Raw genomic sequence first — 26,093 nt, forward strand, 5'->3', positions numbered from 1 at the left:
ATTTTGCCAGGAACTAAACACATTGATCTCTACATTTCTTGCTAAATAAACACACTTTGTTTTCTGGCGTCACACCTAAATATCCCCAAGAACATATTTGTATGATTCAATGCTTTAATACTTGGGTTGCTTTCCCCAGAATTAGATCCAATACCTTGTACTGGTTAAGTAATTTTTAATCAAAACTTCCCACCATTTCTAGAAACAAAATGGCAGAGAAATTACTCCATTCCATGGAATGCATTTTAAAGGTCTGTATTAGAGGTGAGATTTATCAATTTGCATCTAAGCATTGTTTGTTCTCTTCATGCTGTTGCCCTGCTCACACGATCTAAGCAGCCACTCCCAACTGACAGCAGGAGCAATGTACATTTACTTCATTTTCCCACTCTTTTTTTTTTTTAAGACAGACTTCTTTTCATCTCTGAGCACAAGTTTACACTTCACTGATTTTATTCAGCTTGCTATAATCTTTACCCTTAATGCAAGAAAGTCATCTGCTATGTGAGTTAGATGGGGAAAATACATAATGCATGCAATAGGGAGAATGCACTGAGTTAGATCTTAGTAAGCATCTACATCTGCCACACTCAGCCATTGCTGATAACATTTTCCTGAAGCCATATATATCCCAAACTTTGGCTTAGAAGTTGAGGGGAGGGGGTGTTGTTATTGAAGTAAAAAACACCAAAAATTGAGACAGAAATACTGTAGTGCTTCTACCCCTGACGATAGCAGTGTAGTACCTGTATTCACTAATTTCATACAGAAAAAGCATGCAGCTATACAAAAAGCAGAAAATCCCTCCAAATCCATTGCTTCGTAAGTGAAAACGTTGACTATGCAAACACATCAAGGTTATGTTATGGTCAAATGCACAACAAATGCAACACACCACCTAGAACTGTTGTTCTTGGGAACCTTGAGACACTGAGATGTATTAAGCTATAAAATGAAACATGTATCTTGACTTGTTAAGTGCACTTGTGATTAAGTGTAATCAAAAAGATTCTACAGTGCACAGGATGAAAACAACACATTTAGCCAAAGCATGCTTGTGCAGTGGCTATTTGGCATTTTATCCTTGAAATTTAGACTAGCCTTTGTGTGCCCTTAAGTGCAATCTTGCTTTCTGCCTCTGTTATTGGTCGAGAAGTTAAGTAATCAGACATGCACCAGCCCAAAGTTAAGACAAGGCGCTCTTGTCAGTCCAAGAGCTGACAGCATTGTGCTCTCCCTACAGCCAACTACCACAATAAAGGCTTGACTTGAGACTTGGCAAAGGATAATAAATGTTCCTTCCTTCCCCCAGCCTTGAGCAACTTATTTCCACCCCAGTACACATATTTTTGGAAGACGTGCTCAAGATGCCAGTGGAGAAAATGTGTAATTTTCACAAAATGAAGGATTTAATATACGCATATACATTTTAACTCCAATAACAATCGCCTCGGCATTCTTCCCAAATGTGTTGGTAACACTTTTGATGATATAAACATGAAAAGCAGTAAAAGCAGCTTTTTATTTCCAATCAGCTTTTTATTTCTTCCTTGACTGCAGACACTTCTGTCAGCATAAACCAGAGCAAGGTTATCCTACACTAGTGTTTGACAAGTTCCCATCAAACATTCCTGACGTAACGGGTGACGACACATTTGCTGTTAGCCCACACCAAGTGCCAAAGGAAACCCTAACATGTGCATAAGCTTGCTTTCAGAATGGAACATGGAACATATTATTCAGCACTTGGTCATATTTGCGTTTGTCATCTCAATGGAAAAGGACCCTCCATGAAAGCCTGAGCTTTGAAACAGGAGCTTGAAAAACACAATAGCAAAATGAAAGGCAATATGGCAATTCTGGACAGTGCCCTTGAAAGAACAGTATGGAAGGATGATAGGTACGCAATCAAGCTTAAAATCAGGAACAAAACAGAAGAATATTAAAGTTATATTCTGTTTATTTTTCTTTGGTAAACTTTACTGTCTATGTAAAGCACTTAACATAAGGTCAGTTTCATAGTCCTGTGGCACCATGTAAAGTTCCTCAGGCACCTTCCTGTGCCAAAATCAGAGCAGGTACTGAAATGAGTCCTACGAGCGCAGCTCAAGCACCTTGGGCACGCAGGTGGCAATTCTCTTCCCACCCATGAGCTGCATCACCTGCTCCTAAACCTAGGCTGCAATTGTTCTCCTCTGCCTTTTCCCAAGAACAGTCATATCCAAAATCCAACATCACACCCACTGTAGGAACACCCCACTCTAGAGGGGAAGTGCAGCACCCTCAGCACAGAGACTTACCAGTGTAAGTATGCACTGTAACTATACTGGGATAATTTCCTGAAATACACAAACAAAACTGCCTTCCCTTGGCAACAGAGCACATGTGACTTGTACAAACAGGTATTTTGGTATAAACTATCACTGCCCATTAACCTCAGCTCAGCTCCTCTGCTGCAGGGGACTGTCTCTGAAGTCTGCTGGCAGACTTGCTCCTCTGAAGGCTCCTGTAGCCTGCTTCAGTCAGGGTTTTGTATTCCTCCAGCTAATCCATGCCATTTTGACTCAATCAGGTTAGAAACCAGTAAAAAGAACTCTACAAAGAGCAACTAAATAATGACAAATAGTTAAGTGCATCTTTCATTGCCTCAGATGGATGTGGATCCCATCAAGTACCTGATCAGTCAAGGACATCCAAAGAGTTCCTCCAGATTCACACTGGCTCTATGGCTACACTATTAAGCTCCCCTAGCCACAAGAACACTTGAACATTGCATTCCAAGTGAATTTTGGGGCCCACTCTGGCAAGATATATTTGAAGGCCAGTAAGAACTGCCCCTCTTGGGCAATCTGTTTCAAGTTTTTGCAAGTGTCTCCCACTATTGCATCTTATTTTTTTTTTTTTTTAAATCAAGTATAAAATTTTGAATGCTGAAAATGAAGAGTGACAGTAAAGGGGGATGTAAAAGTTGCACATTACTGTAATTGAATATATAAACCTACACTTCTAAAATTCAAATATATATATTCAAACATGAAAATTACATCAATTAGAAGTGTCAAGAGCACAAAGAGGTGCAACTTTGGAGAAAAGTTTTTGGTTGTTATGAGAGTAAGACAGCTTTAAGAGAATGCTATGAAAAATTCTGTTCACATAAGGACTATACTGTAACTGAACCATCAGAATTTTTCCCCCCTCACATCTTTTAAGCATCTCCACATGGAAATACCAACAGTACTCCTGACCCCTTAATGCAAAAATTTTCATCTGAACAGTTAAACATAGTCACACAATGGCGTTTAAACTCTATTCGTAACTTGTCTTATATTCACATGTGCAAAAAATGGAACAAAAGCAGATCTGCCCTATTATGAGCATTCTTACAATAGAAAGAATGAATGTTGAAGTTTCAGGCAGCATTCCTAGACTAATCTCATGTAAGACAGTTTGTTCGTATTTTGTTGAATTGTCTTTTAGAAAAACAACATTTAAACCTATAATGAAACATGTTGGCAAAATTTTGATGTACATGGGGATTCTGCTAGAGAGTCAAAACTTCATCTGAGAATGATGAAATGTAGGGTTTCCTTTACAAATATAGGGTTTCCTTTGTACAAGAGAAACAGTTTAAAAAACAGTAGTGCTGCTAAACAGCAATTTTTAGAATTAATCACCAAATCTGCATGCATCCATGCCAAACACTGGTTTAACAACTAAGTTCAACAGACTCTTCATAGAAGTTTTTCTAAAATGAGAATCTACATAACTAAAACCTGGGTAATCCTTGCCTTTTGAGTTCAAAAGCTTGAGCACACCACAGAACTCTGAAAAATGACAATGAATATCAACAGCAGATTTTTACATTTCTTTTGGCCTCTTAGCCTAAGCTTGCCATTTATGCTTGAAAGACGATGCCTCTAAGTTACTAGTTTCTGCAAATCCGTGAGGAAACTTGAGTTCTGCATTACAGGTGGAAGTTTTCTGAACCAAGAAGGATTACAGATTGAATAATGCTGTCTGTAAACCAGAGGCCTATTTTCTCTCAGTGCTTTTAAAATCTGTGTCTATCTTGATACAGCCAAGGATTGTGAAGGCCAGTGTTCTAAGTCCCGCATGTGGTTTCAATGACAAGAATTATGTTTCAATTAATTTCTACTGAATGTGTTACCACATTTGTAGGAACTCAGTTCTCACTGAACTGCTATTTCCAGAGCCAAAGTGTCTAAAACAGTCTAAAGAGACATCCTTCAAGTCTGCAGAAGAACACCCAATGATACAGAAAGGGCTCCTCTCCATATGTTGTCAGTGCTCCCACCTCTCATTATACGCACACTTAGCGCCCTCAAAAATACTAATTAAGCACAAACAAGATGTTTTAGACAGTCAAAATCACACATCCACACAGCAGCCACTGTGAACTTTATTAAGAAAAGAAGTGTTTGCCAATTAAACTGCAATGACTTCACTGACTTTCCCATTTAGTTGTAGAAAATCAGTTCTTTCATAACGGCTCTGGAAATCATTTATCGCCAGGTAAATGCCAAATCCCTGGCAGTGTATGGTCAGCTTGGAACCCTTTCAGCTTTATCATGAAAGGTCTATATACACCTTTGCAAAATGCAAAGTCAGCAACACATCTTTCATTCAAGCAACAAAGTCATTTTTGAAGCAGATGTCACACTAGCCAAATAGCAAAGCCCCCTTTACATTAAGCAATCCTTTCTATCATGACTGTTCCACAAATGACATGTAATTTGTGAGGAAAACAATCCATAGGATACCAGTAACAAATTCTCTTCATATAACTGTTTAGTCAAGTCTTATTTCTCAGGCAGGAGAGGCTGAGCTACAGTGAAACACAGCATGGTGATTTATCTTCATGAAAATGTCCTGTTGTCAATGCATCTGCTTTTGTCTCCTTTGCTTTTTATTACTCTATGTAGTCCTGTGCAGTAAAGCCAGAACAAGGCTTCTTCATTCATCTGGAGTCAGATTTATATCCAATCCTCTGATTGACCCACACCACTGTCTACACACGTCTGAAAAACAGTTCTCCATTCCTAAGTAATCCAACCATCACAAAGATATTTTCCAATGTCTTCAACTCCAGAAGCTGTTTTAATTCCTTTTTCATCTTGTAGCCATGTAGCAGAATAGCATTGTCATGGGCTATGTATAGTAGGATTTAATCCTTATTAATAGCTTCAGTAGATTGCCCGAGGATTTTTAGTACTGTAGTAGGCTTCACATGCAGCTACATAAGCAGATTCTGGGAAGAAATCATCATGGTATTCTGCTAAAAACCTGAGAAGAAAACACACCAAAAAAAAAAAAAAAGAACAGAATATGAAACGTTTAAGAGAAAAGCTATTTTCAAATTATTTTTTAAGCTCAGCAAAAACACAGCCTGGGAATTAAGAATTATTACTCTTTGAAATTTGGCATGCAAAGGATTTGCCCTATTTTTTTTAAGTTCCACATAGTGAAAAACAGCCTTCTCTTATCGTTCTAAAAAATCCAACAAACATTCAAAAAAATTCCTCAAGCTCAATAACAAAACGAAATTCAAAAGTTAACGCTACACCAAAAAAGAATTCAAAGAACTAACACAGAAGGAAAAAAAAGTTGAGATCTTTCTGCAACTTCTGTAAGTTACCTGCTCAGCACACTATTTTCATTTACGTCCAGTACTTTCAGTTATCACTGTGTCGGGATCTTACACAAATAGCCATGAGCCATTAAGTCCATCTGTATCTTTTAAGGCAAGCAAAGATATGATTTTTCATGTTTCATGTGCCTGTGCATTTAGGGTTTCCATCTTTTAGGAGTACCTGATATAAACATGGGTTTCAATGACAAAACACCTCTTTCACAAATTCAGTTCCTTAATTTCATATTTCTGCAAGATGGTCTTCAAATACTATCCAAACTGCCAAGCACCCAATATTTTATGATGTTTTCCTGCTCTGCTAACACACAACTGTTTCTTTGGTTTAGGACTGAAAATGAAAATAAACAGTGCTGCTACAAACACCAGTAACAGCTAAAATGACTTCAAGCTCTCTGCTCCTTCCTTTGATTTCAAAGACACTGGGTGTATAAGTGGGACAAAAGGGAAAAATGGTTGTTAAACTCAAGATTACAATCAAGCCGTACTTCAGAAAAGAACACAGATCTTCAAAAATACCTGGATATTAAAGATCAGCATCAATAAACATGGCAAAATGCTAGCAACACATTTTAAGAGTAGGAAGCAAAAGAAAGAACAGAAAACAATGTCATTTACAGAATCTGTGTTCTCTCAAGAAGCAGTGGCTGGGGTGATGACTTCACTAATGGAAGCTGAAAATATCAGTTTTGCATAGCCAATACTGTGGACATAGAAACTCCAAATTAAAAAAAAAAAGTTCCAGTGAATGCCATAAAAACTGCAGGCCTTCTCCAACCTCACCCACTGCTGCACTGCCTGAACTAAGCATGTAAGCATGTCCTTTGAATTAAACAGAGCCAAAGCATCAAAGAATACTGACAAGATCCTCTAAATAAAGCACTTTAAATGTAATAAGAAATAAATTAATTGCTCAGAGATCATAGAAAATGGTGATAATACAAAATTGCAGATAAAGTAAAAAGGATTGATTTTTCTCACACATCCCCAATCCTTGCACTTGAACACAGGCATCAAACAAGTGCTAAGCTGGAGGAATAACTAGTTACAACCTACTAATTCTAGAAAAAGTAGTGAGAAATAGAATTTTTTTAGAAGACATCAATCTTTCATGGCATCACCGTTAATTTAGAAGGCACACTGTCAACTTCTTCCATACTTCCTTATTACACAGCAGCTCTGTAATTAACAGTATACAGAGGAACCTAAATGGTTTATGATGTAAAATGTTTCAAACCACTAAAAGAATACCGAAATTATAGCAATTTAGAAGTTAATAAAATACCTAGGTCATCAACTGCTATGACCTCTGACTTTAGTTAGCTACAAGCCACTTTCAAGGATGAAGAGTTGAAGCAGGTGTGAAAAAGCCTAAAACTTAACAGACTTGAACCTAATTTTGAATGTACTTAGACTGTATACGGGTAAGATGAGCCACAAGTGGTATTTAATTAATAATTCTTCATTAGCATACATTAATGACTCCAAGACATTAAAAAATTACAGGGGCTGATTAAAATCTTAGTGTCTTTGGATAACATTCAGTAAAACACAGTACTAAGAGCCAGATCATACAAGGGAGCACGTTCTAAAAGAATCTGCAGAGGGCATTTGGGCAGCTCACTGTTCCAAGAACTGTAATGGCATGTAAGGGGAAACAGGCTCATTTTCTCTTACAAATTTCCTGACTTTTGTTAAACCATCAGTCATGCATGCCAGTTTGATGCATGCTAAAGTGACAGCTGGTACAGATGAGAAATTTTAGCTGAGATTCTGTGCCTCGGAAAAAAAAGGCAGAATGCACACAGTCAAACAGTCAAATATATACCTTCCTGTTCTTCATGTAACAGTTGTGAACAGCAAAATATCCCAGAGCTAGCAAACACAAATTATTTTCTGCAGAGAAGTAGGAGAAAACTACTGAAGGAACACAGCTTCTGTCCCAATCCCTTCTATATCTGTATACAAAGAGCAGGCGCCCTTCTGAAGCTGCTTTCTATTGAAAAGACATCACAGTGCAGAATGCTGGCAAAGAAATATTAGGAGTATCCTAAGACTTTTGCCTACTGGATATTTCACTATTGTTTTGCTCTTGGACAAGCTAAAACAGCACCAAGATCAATCACACTGTTACCTGCAAGTCATGAGCCAAGATTTAAAGACAGGGAGCTGTAATTAGCAGACAGAGACAATGCTTAGCAATAGATCAGAAAGCACAATGCTATCGAGCTATTCAGAAATTGTTCCATTATTTTTAACTTACAAATTTGATCAATTCAGTGACCTGTTGCATTATTGCCTTTTTTTATTTCTATACTTTTTATGGAGTTCATATGCATATATCTACACAGTGAGACTGCTGTTGAGCAACCAAATTCTGGGACACACAGTCCACATCGATTTGAGACTGCATGCATTTTTCATCATGAACATCCTCAAAAACAAACTCATGCTTTACACTCATGCTTAGAGCACAAAGGTAACATGGTGCAGTGCAGCTATTTTCCTCCATACCATAGGTTCCTAGAAGAGCAACACTTCAGAAAGGTCTAGAGGGGCTGGAGAAAAGGAAAAAAGATGTGGGCAACTTAGGAATTCTCCAAGCTATGTTCTGATTTTCAAGTGTGGGTGTTTTTAAGCAAGCAATGGCCTCACAAATACACTACCATCTGACTGACTTAGGCAGATCTACCAAAAAGAATTGAATTATCACTATCTACATTAGAAGGCCATTTGACACATCATAAACATATCAAGAGTCACTGAATTAGTATGAGTTTTAAGAGCATCCTCTGGTGGGCCTTGTCTTGACACCACCAACACAACTTATTATCAGAAGTCTCTGAATGAAGGAAAAGAAATTATATTAAACGTCAGCTACCACCACATGAATAAACTTAGGGACAGCCAAGAAAGTGTGAAACTGATAAAGAAAGGAAAACTGTAGTTTTTAGGAAGTTATCCTCAAGCATTAAGGTACAAGAAGACAGAGTCCAAAGGAAAAGTTTCCAGGAAGGTGACCTTACACACTTCTGCTACAGTTTCAAAAGGTAAGCAGATGATGACTTTGATGAGATCAGTGACCTGATCTAGATGCTGTTTGAAAGGCTACTGTAACGATCTATTTAAATTTGCTGGAAGACTGTTATGGATCCTAACTCTATGAGTCACCCCATCAAAAGAAATGTCATTTGCACATTAGGAAGTTACCTCATCTCTGACACTACTACTCAAATGTAGGATTTGAAAACTAAAAGGCTTTAAGTTAAAAAAACACAAAAACATATGCCACCATCTGACCCTCACCCCTCCCCAATTTATAGGCCTGTCTCCATCTGGAAAGCTGCTCAGGGCAAAAGATTACAGTCCATCATAACCCCACGGCAGTCAACAGAAGAAGTGAATTGAAGTTTCAGATATTTATTCTAATAGCCAATGTCTCAAGAACCATGCTGAAGGAGTAAACTAGCCTGTTTTGTTGACTGGACTCTTATCACTCATTGATATACAGAAACTGAGAGATGATATTCCTTGGCCTTGGCCATTTAAGAGCAAATGTGGAAAACCCTGAAGACACCAAGCTACCATCATAAAATTTGCAAGAATCAGATTGAGTGAGAATTAAATTTTCCCAAAGACCATTTTGGAAAACAGTCCTACAAGACCTCAGTACAGGAGTCCTTAGTTTGTCTTGAGGATGAAGACCCACTGCGTAGCCAGCCCAGCACAGCTCCCTAGAGCTGCCCTCTCAAAAAGCTACCCTAACACATTTAAAGTATTTGGGGCAACCTTTCAATTTAGTTACATGATCCAAACCTCAGCTATTGATTAGCAATATTCTCATTCAAATTCCTAGCCACCTGATGATCTGGAAAGCAGAAGGAAGAGGAGCAATCCACAGGGTGAGTTTCAGGAACAGTTTTTGGCAATGCAACAAAACCTTAGTCAAGGAGAATAAGCATCAGTGAGCAAATTCTGCAGACCAAGCAGCCAGCAAAGCCCACTGAAAGTAAGAACCTGCATAATACCAGGTACTCCCTAAGAAGCATTCTACCTTAAGGTACCAGAAGTTTGAGAGGGCCCAAAATGGCAATTACCTTTCTACCCATTCAATGAATACAGAAAAGCCCAAAAAAATGGCAGTAATGCCCTAAAATATAGCACTGTGCAAAAAGAATTCCTTCAGTTCAAAGTGTTTAAAAACTTGGGAAAAAAATGTTGCTTTACATGTTTGTGCACTGTAAATCCATATTTCCATTCATACTCAGAAACTTGGTTTTCTCACATTTAGATTCCAATTCCATGAAGTTTTCTAGTGTCTCATAACAAAGTAATTGGTTAATCCAAAAAATAAAGAGAAGAAACCCCAGTATAATTCAACAATATTAATCTGTTCATAATACAATATAAAAAACATTGGCACAGTTGCATTCTTTTCCATCTTTTGGAACGTGATTTTTAATTATTTGTCCTTTTGCAACTGAAGTCAAAATGACTCACAATGAGCAGGACTCTATCACAAAGCAACTTTGCCTAACTAAAGATGTCTTCTAATCCATTTGCCATGTGCTTTATTATTTTCATCCTCAGACACAAATAACCTCTCATAATTGTACATTAGCACAGACTAGTGGTGATAATTCACCACTGCAGTTGTATATAATAAAATTACTACACTCAAAATGTGCTGTCAGCACCAGAGATCTGTTTCTTAAGGTTACTTGAAACAACTTGTCATCTTTGTATATACGCATTTTATTTTACAGCCCTCTAATTTGGTCACATTTTGATTTGGCTGCCTTCTCAAAGAAACTCAACAGTATCAAAATATTTTTCTACTCATGGAGCATAATGGCACAACAGATACAAGCAGATTTTAGCACATCAGGAAGAAAAAGAGATCTAAATCAGGAAGAAAAAGAGATCTAAGCTTAAAGTAAATACTGAGTTTGAAATACCTGTGGGATTTTAACAAAACTAAAATATTTGACCGTTACCTCTCCACAATCTGAAAAAATACATTAGCCTCATCTGAAAAAAACTTATTAGAAATTTCAGATTCAATATTTTAGAAATATTTCATCACTTATTCATTCTTTTGTATTTCAAAGTCAAAACATCTATCTATACCTTTTTGTACCACATCATTTTGCCTTTTTTCCTAAAATGCAAATGACATTCTCTGAAATTACCTCCGTGAAGATGGGTCTCACTCTTGTAGAAACAGACATACTATATCCTCCTAACTTCTACAAAGCTCCTGTTGGATAACGGACCTGAGAGGAGGTCTCTGAATCCAAAACAGTTTTCTAAGCCAAGGCAGTGTGCAAATTAATGGAAACAGCAAAACAGAAATAGGCACCTTCCTGCCAATCATTTCTCACCACTGAGGTAACCTTTGGAGGCATGTTAGGCACCTTACAATGCCAGAATATTGTAAAATAGAGCATATGCAGCATTTATTTAAAAGTGTCTGAAATAATGGAATTAGTTTAAAGCTAATACTTCCTCTTACTCCAAAGCTATCAACAGGCAAGAAGATTTAATATGAGATCTTTAACTAGTCAGATTACCAGTTAGCACCAGTAAGCACGACTTAAAGCATTAGCTTCCACTGCTTGGTCCTGAGAACTACATGCGAACTAAGAGAAATTCAGTGAAACTGTTTCTTTCAGACTCAAGTCTATTTTATTCTTTTAGAATAAAGTCTATTTACTCTTTTAGACTCAACTGTCTCTTTTAGACTGCAAGTACTATGAATTATTTCAGAACTAAATAATTTAAGATTCAGAGTTTTGTACTTAATTTGAGCAACTGATTTTCTTCTGCAAATTCTATTATTGAGAAATCAACTTTCATGTTCTCCATGAAGAAATTTTCATTTTGCACACTTGTATAAAGCTGGACTGAGCACAAAGGGTAGAGCTTCTACTTAATAAGTCAAAAAGATGCATTTCATACATTCCTTAAAAATATATGTTGTCTGGGAAATTGAGAAAAATCTTGTCTAGAAGGAGTCTGAGGGCATGACTGCAAAATATTATCCATTTAGCATCTCAAAGATAATTTAATGCATCTATCATGTCCTAAGTAAACTCAAGGAAACAAGCTTTCAGAAAAAGTATTACATTGTATAAGTCTCAGTTTCTCAGCCCACAGGAGATTAATAGTACAAATGATAAACTAAATTTTAGTCACAAAATCATACTGCAGAAGTAAATTAGTATCTATGCAAGAACTAAATCAGTTGTGTACTGCATGGAAGTTTCATTTAAGAATATATAAACTACTTATGCTTGGACTACTCTACCTAGATGTCAAAGAAGATTCAGGAGTAGTTTTATTAATGCAAGCAGACCATCAGTCCTTTGTCTGCTATTAGAGAAATAAAGAAAAGGAGAGTAATTCAGCTTCTCACTCAAGAGCAGCTCACAAAGAAAAAAAAAAAAAAAAAAAAAAAAATTAAGCTGTCGTAAGTAAACTGGCTGCTATTACCTAATGCATACAGACCCTGTAGGAAGTTCTTACTATTCAAAAGTTAAGCTGGAATGGAACAGATATAAAATATTTATACCATAAACATCCATTAATCCTTTCATTCCCAAAAAGGAAAAGACAGAATGTGAAAATTGAAGAACTAGTACTGATGACTAAAGACTTTTAGCTTTTTGTATTCTTCATGTATTTGTAGTTTTGTAGATTGCTAAAGCATGGCTGTAGTTTCTAGTATTTTTTCTTTCATCACTACATTTAGAAATGATAAGCTAACCTTATAAACACATTCCTAAATATTGTTTAGTCTTATTCCAAGAAGAGAACAAACTACACAGGCATTCTTTTTTCCAACCAGAATCTGGACCAGACATCAAAAAAATAGGGAAAAAGAAACCTCTAGACTGCTTTCAGTAGGGCAGGACCCCAGCCATTATTACCTAACCACCTAACCTTTTAATTGGACAGTATATGGTAAGCATACTAATTGACTAACCTTAGAAAAATTGAAATCACCATGTGTGATTTTTTGCAATTTTGTGTACCTGAAAGCTTTCATGTAATGGTTTGCTTTTATATTCACTCTAATGTTGTTGGGAACATCTATTCTATTTTCCAGGCACCATACAAGATGTCACCTCAAACTCAAGTTTTCCTGTGATAAGGAACAGGTAAGGCAGAACCATTTCTGTGATAAAAATCAAGAATGAACAAGTGTCTAGAAAATGTAATTGTTTGACCACTTTCAATGACAAGCAGCACCAAGAAATAAATACCCAAATTAAAAACTTTTCAAAGCACCACATGAAAACACGTTGAGAAAAAAACACCTAGTAATTTGCACTGGTTTCTGTTACCCAGTAGCATAGTTGAAAAGGAAACTAAACTAACAAAAGTATTTACTACAAAGCTACCTAAGATCAAATGCTTCAAACAGTAGTAACTAACTTGGAAGGTTTCTTGACAGTGTCAAAAAAGAAAGTGCTTGGAAAAGTACAGCCTTCAAATATTTTGTTTAAACATATATGTGATATTATGCTTGGCTTGTGAAGTTTTGGTTTAGCCGCAGCCTGGCCTCAAGGACTGAGGAACACCTCTGGGTTAAGTGTTTTCTAAAAGGAATGCAGGTTGTGAGGACTCTCCACCACAACACAAAGCATGGAAATGGGGAACTACTGAGAGATTTGCCTCAAAAGCACAGTTCTAGCTCCCCTAAAAATGTTGACAAGGAAACATGATTTATTTTTATTTCTGTTTATAGATGACTACACATTTCAGTGAGATGCTCAGATGGGAGAGTAAAACACATATAGATACTATCACTAGAAATTTCAGTTCCCTTAAGCAATCCTTACCCAATAAGCAGCCTTTATTGTATGGGGTGTAGTGGACATGTTTCTCCTTTAGTCTATTCTACTCCACCAAAGCTTATCCACAGAACGGATATGAAAACACAGTATTAAGACACTAAAGAACAGAGATTGCTCTGATCAACACTGAAGAATCTGAACAGGCAAAGGCCTGATAAAAACTAATCTGATTCACAGTGAGTTAAGCTCCCTAAGAAATATTCATTTCAAGCAAAATCAGTCTTCCAATAATAAGCTCTAATTTTGTCTTGTTTAATTTAACGGTATTTTGAATGCCAACAAGGATCTGACAAAAGAGATGTAAGTTGGAATCAGTAAAACTTGATAACTAACTGCTTCCAGAGTAAAACTGTGTATTATAAAAACTTTGACATTGGAAATATCTTCTATTTTCAATAAGCAATTAAAGTAAAAGCATTTTAAAGTTTTCATGTCCCTGATCTGTAATGCAAGTTCTTTTTATGCTGGTGTAATACTACATCTCCTTTCTGTAAGTGGCTACTTAAGTCACTGACCAAATTTCAGTTACAATTTCTGTATCTGCTCCATTACTATCTACAACACCTTCTCCTGAAAGTTTTCCTTGGTAATTTTATTTTCCAGTGTACTGACACTGCACAACACAGTGCCAAGACTATATCACATCCTCAATGTCATGCAGAAATACTAATTACAGTACCTGATAAACCAATCTGATCATGGCGCAGGTATGACCTTACTGACCCCAGTGGTGGAGCTAGTGTGGTCAGAGAGAGTTGTGTACCTCTACAAACCACTGCACTCTATCACAGAGAAACTTTCCTGTTCAAAGCTCAGTTAAGACAGACATTTCTTTTAAGAAACCACCATAAATAAAAACATGTTTTAAAGCCCAAAAAACCCTCTTTCTCCCCCTGCTAATATTGATACAACATCAAAACTGTCAAGATCATGCTCTACAAAAATACCAGTGCAGACTCTGCATTTCTTTATAAAACACGCTACTTTCTATACATATTCTATACATGCTATTCTATACATATCAACGAACTTTCACACTTACATCAATGTGTTTATCAAAACTCAAAGTAGAAAATTCAGGCTCCCTTCAATTGGAACTAAAGAATAAAACAATCTTATATTCATCTTTGCTCAAATTGCTATTGTTAAAATTGTATACTAATTTTATCATAATCTTGTAGTTATAGAAAATGAGTATCATATTTTAAACCCCCTTTGCCATTCCAGGACACTTAGATCCATGTAACACTAGAAACACTGCTGCGCTACATTGTGTCACGTTACCTCAGAAACATTTCGAAGTGTTTTAATAAAGCCTTTAAGTTTTTTTCAGGAAAGCACATCTTCCCCAGTATTTCTGGTAGTTTTACTGTGAATAAAAGAAATAATGTTTATACATCTTGTAAATGCAACTTCAAATTACTTTTATTCGCTATACAGAAAATATAAAAAATTCTCACTACAGACCCCACTTTTCCTTGCAAGCTACCTTAGATCTCTCAAAGCCTAGCTAAATAGAAACATGCTGAGAAAGTGCATGCTGCTGGGTTTAATCATGTTTGATAGTGTACTGTAAGTAACGCTGCTTTGCTTTTCTTAAATGAAGGCTTAAAGAGCCAATAAAAGATACCCAAATCTATGAATAGCCTAAAAGTTCCAAATAGATTAAAATGTACATTCCTCCAAAAGTAAAAAGTAAATGTAATAAAACAAACAGAAAAATCACACAGATATCAGGACTGGAAAAAAAATATCAAGCAACTCTGACTGAGCAGAGAATTTTGCATCAGTTTACCAAACATCCTCAGCAAATGTTGAGATCCATAGATATACGAGGGAGGTGGTGGTTGATCACTTGGTGGATAATTCTCTGGCATCAATTTCCAGGACAAAACCTACACATAAAATATGAGAATACTGGTTATGAAAACTTTATAATATCATAAATAATTTAGTCTGTACAGAACTTTAAATTCAAAATGAAATAAGTAATACAACAAAATCTTTTCTTACACAGCCCTACTCTGAGGTCCACAAAATATTTAATCATTGAATCTAGGACAGTAATATTGAAATCTGTTACCTCATTCAATTCATTGTTTCTTCTACCTTCAAAGCCAGTAAACACCGTGCTCCCTTCTTTGCTAGGAGTCAAAGTTATAGGTGAAGACGACCCACTATGGACAGGGGTTTCTTCAAAACGGAAGGAAAAACAAAACAAAAGAAATAAGAAAAATTTTACTATTTGGAACTGTAAGCCATTAAATGCATCTAAATCCTGCTGCTAAAATGTTTGAAGTCTTAAACACTGAAATTCAATAAAGGGTATACTAAGACACTGTCAGAAAAGTAGCTCCTCACATTCTGTGGAAAAACATACCAAAGTACTCAAGTACTGAGAATATTGCTTTGTGTTTCTCTCTTTGGTAGTAAGGCCTCAAGGAATTGATACAAGTAGTGACTTCCCACTTCTATCATTCAGTTCACAGTCCACGCTGTATTAAAAAAAGAACAGTACTTTATACTTTGTTTAGACCAACAATATAAAGAGAAAAACCTACTTTTTTCCAGGTGCAAGAAGAGCTTTGGCATAGAAGCTGGTGTCTCGAGGTGCCGCCGTTTAGGTTGTGGGGATGCACTGCTCTCCGATAACCTGTCACAGTTGGAGCTGTGGCGTGTCGAACGCCTCAGCGACTGCAGGATTTCGGGTTCAGCTTTTCGCCTTTTCGGTGTGGCTGGCTCCCCTGTGGTGGGCTGGCTGTCAGTCGATTGAGGCGTGGGCGGATTCAGCAGAGGAGGGCTTGGGGAAAGTTCCTCCTGATTTCTAGGAAATTAAGGCAGCTTTACAGAATTGAAGAGGTCAGGGCTCTACCCACAAAAGAAATTCTTCTAGTTTCACAGATCTTATTGAACACTTAATCAGATAAGACAGTCTCCTCCCAATAACTATTAAAGTACTGAGGCCTTCTATTAAACACTATTCCCTGGAAGTATACTTAACTTCAAATTAAACTTAAAAGCCACAAATACCACATTCTCCTAGCATTTGAGATAAGCAGTATTAAACTTCTTATATCTAACCTACCTGTTAGTATTTGTTGAGTTTTCTTTGATAGGAAGAAAGAATTTTGATGAAGTCACCTTCTTAAATTGAGCTTGTTCATAAGGATAGAGCAAAATTAAGGGAAGTGTGAAGTCAAAGGTTATTCTCAGCCCATCCACCATCTCTTTACATAGCTCGACACTACAGGGGAAAAAAATGATGAATTTCAAAGTTGCACGGCAAAATTTTTCAGCATCGTTGAACAAAATTGCTCTTTAATACAGTCCATTAACATCATAACTACAATATGCTGATTCAATCACTAAGTAATGATAAGCAATTAAAAACACACTTAAAAAGATGGTGATTGCTCTTGTTAACTTCAGAAATACAAATTTTTTAAAAGGTCTGCTTCATAACCTCAAACAAAATCACACAACTGTTCTGTTGTGTTCACTAAACGAATAAAATCTACTTCAGAATAAATAAAGTTAGTCAAATGTTTTTCAGGTAAATATTATTTTAGTTTCCACTATGCTGAAAAAAGAGGCACCTGCCAGAACAAGTACTCAACAGACTGAATCTGTCTAAAAGGCATAAGCAGAATTTGACCTAAAGCCACTAAGATGCATTTAAGGCTGTGTTCAAGAGGTATCCAGTGAACCAACAAAACCAGATACATTTGCATTGGAGAGCAGTTTCCAATGGTCTGCTCTGGTAATCAGAGCACTACATGTGGAGGCTACCAGGAATTTCAGTTTTGGATCTGTGTAAAAGACTGACAATGTTAGGTGATGAATACATGAGATATTTACAAGTAGAACCGAGAACACAGAGTGCAGCACACTTGCAACACCTCTCACCTTTGTGAAGGTATTCCCCTCCCATGTTTCAAGTGCATGTTATGTGTATGGTAACAGAATTTGATTCTGACAAAAAGATCCATGTTAGAAATTCCAAACCTCCAATATTTCAAAGCATCTACTAAAACCACTACACATGAATTGGGTCAGGGGACCATCATGTGCAGAAATTCTCTAAATCCAAGAAGGTTAATAACGTTCAGTGTTAGAGCAGTAAGGAAAAGACAATGAAGATGTCAGCTGAATCCCTCCTACTTAAAGATCACTGAAACTATACCCATTTCTTTTACTAAAGCACTGTTTTTATTGAGGAAGTTACTTAAACATAAACTTGTAAAAATCATAATGTGTGTAAAACCTTCTGTTCATAGCTGTGATATTTCATCTACCATTTTGTTTGGGAGATTATACTACAAAGAACGAAAAGTGTCAGATTAAGCTGTCAAAGAATTAATGACATCAACATAAAACAAGACAGGCTAAAATATTGCCAGGAATAGCATAATTACACACAACTGAAATAGAACACTAACACAAGTCAGGATTTCTCTTTGATAAAATAACAAGATTTCACCCCATTGTACTTAGACAGAAGCAGTCTCATCTAATATCAAAAATCTTTTAACATAAGAGAAAAAAATCCCCAAAACAATCAACATCCACCACACTGCAAACATGCATGGTTAATACATTTGCAACATGGTAGAAGAACATACAGCTAAACTAAGAAAACAGATTAAGACACAATCAATTTCAAGGAATCAGGATTTGTGTTATCAGTTTCCCTACATACTGACTCTAGAATTTAAGATCATACATCCATTTCAAACAAACAAACAACTTGCACTTGGAATTCTTTATACGTTTTTGTATTCAATTTTTATCCTTTTTAAAACTTGAACCTGTTTATCTAAGCAGCATATATAACTCTTATATCACATATGAAATTCTTCACATTGATAGCAACACATTCTTCTAAAGAGATCCCAATAAGAACTTCCATGATAAAACAGGATATTGATACTTTTGCATAATGACTTCTCAGAGTACAGGGACTCTCTCACTGATAAACAAATTATCAGTGTTACGCTACTATAATTATCTATCAAATACTTTGAGCCCTGTAAATAGACATACATGATGGTATAGGCTCACAGAAATGAACAGCCATAAAACAGAACACAGAATGCAAAGTCACTCTTCTTGTGACAACAGCAGTGGACTAAGAATTACTTACTTCTTCTCTGGTGGCACGTAATGAAGATTCATATTAGCATGTGGAGTCATCTGATGGTGCCGAGACCTTTCATTGGCTGAAAAAGCAGCATTAATTGCAAAGTGTTTTACATATGACTCCAAGATGGTTATAATATTTGTCTGGCAAGGAAGCTTCACTAGCTGAAAAAGAACCAACAAATTCATGTCTTATAAAAGCAGTAAGTATACCAAGTTAGAATAGGAGCTTGTAATGTACCAACTAATTTAGTAAATGTCTAGTGCATAAAGCAAATTCAGGACTCTATCATTTCAACCCTTAAACTGCATTTTATCCGTATAAATATCAGGAGAAAAGAGAAACAGGGTCAGATTAACATGTCTGCAGCATTTCCAGCTTTCAAAAGAAATCAGCATTCTAAAACAGAATCAGGTACCAAAACAACACACTTTTAAATATGACAATCCACTATTATAGCACTCTGTATTCTTCACCCTCTCTGAGCTCAACATGAAGCTAAAAAGATGAAGTTAAAAACCTCCAGGAGGTGCATAAAGAAGAACTACTTTTGACATTCTCCTCACACCCCCACACACATTAGAGTCCAAATTTTTATTTCATACCCTTTTTCTTCTATTAATATAGTAGCAGTCTTCCTCAAGTTTCTTTTTCAAGACTTCAGGAATTTCTATGCTTATTGCTCTTTCTTCCATGTCCCTTTTTGTATGAGTGTCTTGTTCTTCTTTCTACAACAGATCAGTGAAAGAAAACAATATATTGGCTGTGAAAAAAGAACTTCAGTAGTAAAGATACAAGTGGATAAGAGCTTAATGTAAACTATTTAAGAATACTGCTCCTGAAAACGTCTGCAAATTCATTTTATTTAACTTTTTTTTTTTTTAATTTAGAATTCTCTGAAGGATTTATCTAAAAAAAAACCCAGAAATTTGATAGGTGCTGCTGCTTCAGATCACCCACGCTGTAGTAGTTAAATTCCACACATCTTCAGATCAACTGTTCATGGAAGAATTTTTTTTTTTCTTGAAAACAGTCTTCTCTACTTTTTAACTTAAGACCAGGGTTGACATACCTGTCTCACAGTAAAATATAAGACAAACATCCTGCTGCTAGTAGGGTTTGTCCAACCTGCATAGACAAGTAAACTTTTACAGCACCCACAAAAGTGGAAAATCTAGTCTGCGACATTTTCTCTACATAAGCCTTTTGTGTAGAATGAGAGAAAAAGAAACAAATGTGTATTTTTAGCATTATATCATACAGTTCTATAAGAAAATTACACTGTATAATTTTCAAAATTTCAACCACAGTAAGCACTGTGGTTTACGTATTTCTTATTCCTTAATAAAAAGAATAAGAAAATAAGGCTTTTAATTCTAACTAAATTACCAGCTGTGGCCTATATTACATCTACTTCAATTTTTCCAGACTATCAAGCACATATGTTTAAATGTTATTAACTTAAGGAACACATGAAAATACCATTTCTGTCCTCTCATCTATGTCACTTTCTTCACTTTTTATTTCTTCATCTGTTCCTTCATCACTGTCATCAGAAGAAGAACTACTTATAGCTGCATAAAAGAGATTTCACATATTTATTATTACATTGCATATTACATGACCAATAAGTTTGAGGCCTCAATGCAAACCCCCCCCCAAAAAACAACACTGAAAAAGCCCACTGAAAAAGCACGACTAGCTTGTTATATTTAATAAGGATGAATAATTCTAAATGAATTAAACATGCATTATTTACAGCCCACTACAAATATTTTAAACATGTAAGATTAGTTTATAGGAAGTATTCTTGCATCCTCTCTAATTGAAAAACACTCACTTTTAAAAGCTCCCTACATTCCAGAGCACCTACATTTTCATTGGACTTTAGTTCTGCACAGGGAATTAACATATTAATCATTCAATCAAAATGCATGAATCTGTGCAGCAACAGTTCCCAGAACATCAGTTAAGTGCCAGCCAATGTTCCTGCTGGCTTTCTAGTCACAAAGGAAAATGCAGGAAATTAAAGATCAGGCTTGAAAGTGAAATCAACCAGTCAGCTGACAAGAAACAGACCTTTGTGTGAGGTAGACTGGGGAAAAAATAATCTTATTTCCCTCAAAAATACAGAAACACTAGCACGGAAATGTTGTGTTTCCTAACATCAAACAAAGAAAACTGAGGGCTTCTCACACCTATTAATACCACACTAAAGAAAACAGCATTAAGCTCTGAAATCGCTGATTAGAATAGTCGAGTAGAAGAGATGCAACAAGAAACCTCTGGAATACAAGAAGAAAACCGATATTCTAACTTAACAGATGCTTAGCATGAAACATAGTTCTCACTCTTCATATGACTGCCTTTGGGCCATGATACTCTCATAGCAAGTGACACCATGCACTTCTCCCCCAGGTCAAGGCATCCCACCAGTTACCGAAGGATGAAAACAAGCTCACAGTTTTCGCTACTCTCATCATTTTCTTCAGCAGGAAGGCTTTTTAAAACAGAGTCAACACCAGGCAACCTGCAACGTCTCTTCTTTCTTCCCTTTCTTCTCCTACAGAACAGAAAATTGTTTACTAACATTTTGGTAATATTATTTCAGTCGTTCATCCTAACTAAATTTGACTGTGTGCAAATGCACAGGAAACCTATGTCTGAGTTATTTTCATTAAATAATGTTGAAATCATTTGGACAATATTTATTTGAGGATATCCTAATGCCTGTACATTACCTCATATTCATGTTCTCAAGCAGCTCCTCAAGCCATGGCAAACCAATATTAGATTATTGCACTTGGCTCAAAAATACTTCAGGTTTGCCTAAAGTATTTTGCAAGTACAGTTATTTGGGAAGATACAGATCCAATACACATGCATTTCACAGCAGTAGTTAAAAATAACATATTTACTGAGTTGTTAGTCTTTTAGTGTTAGTAACAATCCACAGGTCTCTAGCTTAAGAGTAGCTCTCTAGAATGTACTGACTGTGTTATGTACATATCTACCACCTGTAACGTGAGCTCAGACGCCAAGTTCAGTTGTAGACACCTGGATGTATTTGTCTGAATCTGAAAACGAATCTCATTCATTTTGAGGCCAAAAGGATTTCTTACATGCGAGCCACAGCCTTCCGTGCCAATTTACGCTGTAATCTGCGGTTTTCGTCTGTATCCCGAAGAACATGATCTTCAGCTGCCCATCTATCCCAGCTAAGGACAGGTCAAAAGAAAATAAAAAATGAGTATGAATATATGCCACTCACACTAACCAATTAATTAATATATTTTAAATCTACAAAGGACTCATTGAATGTCATTCAGAAGCAACATCTGCATCACAAGGTTTGCATTCCTCTCTGTTCACACGCCTTCAGCTCTCACATTGCCATCTAAAATCTCTCAAGCTTTGACTTAACCCACAATAGCATTTCTAGCACTGAGACATGCTATCAGTTACAATCAAGACACTGCACTCATCTACAGGCGCTGATGATCAAACAATCCAGGGCTACATTTAACAAAGCATAAACCTTTATTAATGGAAACTTAAGTGCCATAAGTATATGCCAAGACAGATATCCCATAAGATTTAAACTCATGCCTATCAAAATGATTCACTGAAATTTCTGGATATAGACCAGGGTCAACAAGTATATTAAAGGCGTTCACAAAAACAAAAATACTCCTGAAAATATCAGTCCTTTGATATTCCGTGCAAAACCTGTCTTTGCAGAATAAAATAGAAGAACTGGAAGAACTGAAGCCACACATATAGGTTCTTACCTTCTGTTCCAACCGTTAAAATGGATCAGATATTCTGGAATCTTTCTGCCTTTCTCATCTTTTCCAACAACAATGTCAACAATCTGAAACAAATATTGAATACTACTACTGAATAATATTTGATTTTAATTTAATATTGAATATTAAAAAGCTTGAAAGAATGTAAGCCTTTGGGTATTTAGAAAGTTTATGCACAAAGAAAGAAAGGAAAATAAAATACACTTGTTATTCTGCCAGTTAATATTGACATTAACATAAAATAAAGATTATACTAATTATCAAAAAACCTAGCATTCTTGTTGATTACTCTTAATATTACAGACTATTCACCATCTTTGTCCTATCCTCAAATGTCCCATTCTTTCAAGATAGACAAAATGAGACATCAAATAGCGCAGTAGCACAGTATGGATATGGATATACAGATTTGGGCTACTAACACTTTCTCCCCTGTGCTGTCTCCTCAAATCCCCTAAGCAAGAAATGCAGTTCTCTATACACAAATCTCAGAAACACTGCTCTGTTGAACACCACAAATTCTCAGCCACAAACTATTAGTTGGCTTTGGGAATATGTCAACTTTTGTTTTCTTCCGTTTTCATGAATATGCAACAACCAATCTGAAAGGGCCTGCACCTCAGAAGAAAAAGATGTGGTGGCTGCACTTGAGTAACCTTCAATAGATCATATGTCAGTACTTGGGCTACAGTGATGCTTTAATTTGAGAGTCCAGAATTTAAGAACTATTAATGGATTCACAGAAAGTTATTCTGTTTAGGGTACTTGACAGTAAAGAAGAAAAGGTGCTATACATTTTTGTACTCAGGTTATAGGCTTATAGAGATAGAAACTACATCTGCCAGGTTGTCAGGACATGGGAATAAGTGTACAAACAAAAGGGCAGTGCAAAATATTACAGGATGGTGGCATTCCTATCAAAGGTATTTGAGAAGCACAGAAAACTAGCAAACCTGCAGCAAAAAGGTACTAATTTCATCAAGAATCCAGTTACAACACCTCCTTTTTAATCCCCCTCTATAACAAAACAAAAAAAAAAAATCCCAGAACTCTGTTTCCAAGTTGGACACAGATGATTTACGATTGAAAAAGAATCTTGTGTACCACTGATACCCTAAAACAACACTGTATTTACATAAAGCTCTATCATTACTATCACTACTCTTAAGGTCAGCCCTGATTGAGGCAGTCACTTCTTACTGCAACACCTATGGCCCACCGAGCACTGTTTACTATCCTGTTTCCCTACACTTCCCTGCACTAGCGGTACCACTTGAACTTTTCTAAAAGGCAGAAGGGCGGGCAATAAGCGCGGAAAAGCGTGACAGGAAATAAACCCAGCTACGCTATAAAACTGCAGGGGTGGCAGTAAGACTTCAGAATTACTTTGCAGGTGTTCAGCCGAGAACGGAAGGCTTGAAGCGCGTCCGACACTTGCAGAGCTGCCCGGCGGCTCCGCTGTCTACCTGCCGCGACAGGCAGGCCCCGAGAGCGCGGGCCCCATCGCCTCTGCTCCCCAGCGCGGGGAAGGCCCCGAGGCTCGCAAACAGCTGCTACGCGAACCCCCCACCCCCGCGGCTCCCGTGGTGCGGGGAGAGAGCTGAGCCCTTCCGGGGGACCAGCCCGAGCCGCCCGCAGAGAGCAATAACGGAGGAAGCGGCACCGCCTCGTTTCGTCTCCCTGTCTCGTGGCGGCCGCCGCCCCGCGGCCTCCCCGCCTGCTTCCCCCTCCCCGGGCCAGCGCCCGTCTCCCGCAACAAGTGCAGCTGCCGGCGGTGCCGCCTTCCCGGCCGGGCCCACAGCCGCTTCCCGCGCCGCCTCCCGCCCGGGGGCGCGCGCAGCGCCCGGCGGGAGCGGTAACGGGAGAGCAGGAGCCGTAACGGGAGCGGGCGGGCCGCGCGCCGGCCCCGCCCCGCGCCCTCCCGCCCGGGGAGACGCGGGAGGGGGCGGCAGGAGCGCGCGCGGCCGGTCACCTTGGCATCATAGAGCACTTTGGCTTTGGTGGGGTCGGGCTCGAAGCAGAGAACTCTCTCTCCCCGGTGGAACTTAAATTTCATTCCCCGCGAGGTCATTTGTTCATCATGGCGCAAAGGAGAGGAGCCCCGCCCGCTCCCGCGGGGAGGCGCCGCGGACGGGCCGGCCCCGCCCCGCCCCCCGCTCCCCCGGCGGGGGCGGGCGGCCGGGACGGAGCGGGGGTGCAGGGCACGGCTTCCTCTGCCCTCTGTAGGGGAGCGGCGTTCGGCCCCGGGCGCTGCGGGGACGGGCCGCCCTCCTGTGCCTGCCCGTCCCCGTGCCCGCCCCGCCGGTCACGCGGGGTGCGCGGCACGGGATGCGGGAGCCGGCGGCGGGAGGGGCGGCGGCGGCGGCGGCGGCGTGGGGGACGTGTCCCGCCGAGCGGAGGGGCGGCCGCCTGCCCTGGGCCAGGGAGCGAGAGCTCCCGGCCGTGGCGGCGGTGCCCCAACGCCATGGGAGCCAGGGCGTGTGCTGGGTCTGTACCCACCAGTGGAGGATTAATTGCACCCCGAGAGCAACATCTGCCCTTCTGTCTGCTGCTGCTTCCTCTAAACATCAGCAGACATTCCCATTCCTCACCCTCTTTCCCGTGTTCTTTGCTAAGCGAAGAACCGCCCCGACTCCCAAGATGGCTTTGTGTACATTGTAACCTCCCGCAAGGTTTGTTTTGCACTCCGTTGTTCTTTCAGCCTTCCTTCAGGAAAATAAAACCAGAAATAAATAGGGTGTTGGGACTAGAAACCAATCCACTGTTTATTTTCAGATTCTACAAGCACACATATAGTGCAGATAATCAAAATCAATACACAACTTCCTTGCCAGTTTATGCTGATGCCTGGAAGGGACCTCATTCTGCCAGGGGAACACTGCAGTTTCCCACACGATGTTATTAGATGCTCCCTCAGGCTGTTGCAGTTTTTATGCCAGTTCTGGATTTCTGATTTATGCAAGACCATAACAGGGCTGGGAGGCCTGGGCTTAGCCAGTCTTCTGGAAAGACCAGATAATTTGTGATTATTTAGCATTTATGAACTTGTTTTTCTGTGGAAGGAGATGGATTACTCTAGACTGTGCAACTGAGCATACACTAGTTTGTGCTAAGGGGAAGAGGATTTTAAATCCTCATATCTCTATTTCCAGTCACTGAGGCTGATTGCAAAGCTGGAAGCTGTAAGGAATGCCATGGAAAAGGACATGGAGTTCTACTGTATTAGAAAAGTTTCTGAAGGTAAAAAGTGATAGGGGTTCATCACCTCAGAAAACAAGATTCTGAGAAGGTGACTGCTCCTTGGGATAGAATGGACTGAGTACTCAATTTCTTTTGATTCAAAACGTACATATTTTTTATAGTGGGAATGGTAGGAAAACCCTGTTAACTTGCTGCTAAGACTGGGTGGAGTGAGAGAAGCCAATTGATGGAAAAGAGAGAAAATTAAGTAAGTGTCTCTGAAATTGTTCATAGCCCACTGATACTAAGGTTAGAAAACAGGCTCCAAAAGTGCATGGATGCAATGTCAGCTGCAGGAGGTGTTACTTAAGTACCCCGCCCCCCTCCCCCCCTTTTTTTTTTCTTTTTGGTAAGATGACGAAAATGTTGGATAT

At 38.3% G+C, this 26,093-nt stretch overlaps 1 protein-coding gene across 1 annotated transcript; it reads right to left on the reverse strand.

Moving 5' to 3' along the window:
• Positions 1 to 4,389: 4,389 nt before the first annotated feature.
• Positions 4,390 to 24,597, reverse strand: MSL3 (MSL complex subunit 3). Its single transcript, XM_005516626.3, has 13 exons — positions 24,452 to 24,597; positions 22,462 to 22,544; positions 21,793 to 21,888; positions 21,133 to 21,233; positions 20,153 to 20,244; positions 19,276 to 19,398; positions 18,674 to 18,834; positions 16,616 to 16,774; positions 16,092 to 16,354; positions 15,614 to 15,723; positions 15,326 to 15,425; positions 14,815 to 14,899; positions 4,390 to 5,304 (listed from the first exon to the last, which is right to left on the reverse strand). Exons 1-13 carry the CDS (start codon positions 24,548 to 24,550, stop codon positions 5,205 to 5,207), a joined length of 1,572 nt encoding a protein of 523 aa, XP_005516683.1. The 5' UTR covers positions 24,551 to 24,597; the 3' UTR covers positions 4,390 to 5,204.
• Between the last annotated feature and the right edge of the window lie 1,496 nt (positions 24,598 to 26,093).

The sequence above is a fragment of the Pseudopodoces humilis genome, chromosome 2, assembly GCF_049639895.1.
Source record: "Pseudopodoces humilis isolate 2021_Gansu_Grassland_sample_001 chromosome 2, ASM4963989v1, whole genome shotgun sequence".
NCBI classification, from domain to species: Eukaryota; Metazoa; Chordata; class Aves; order Passeriformes; family Paridae; genus Pseudopodoces; species Pseudopodoces humilis.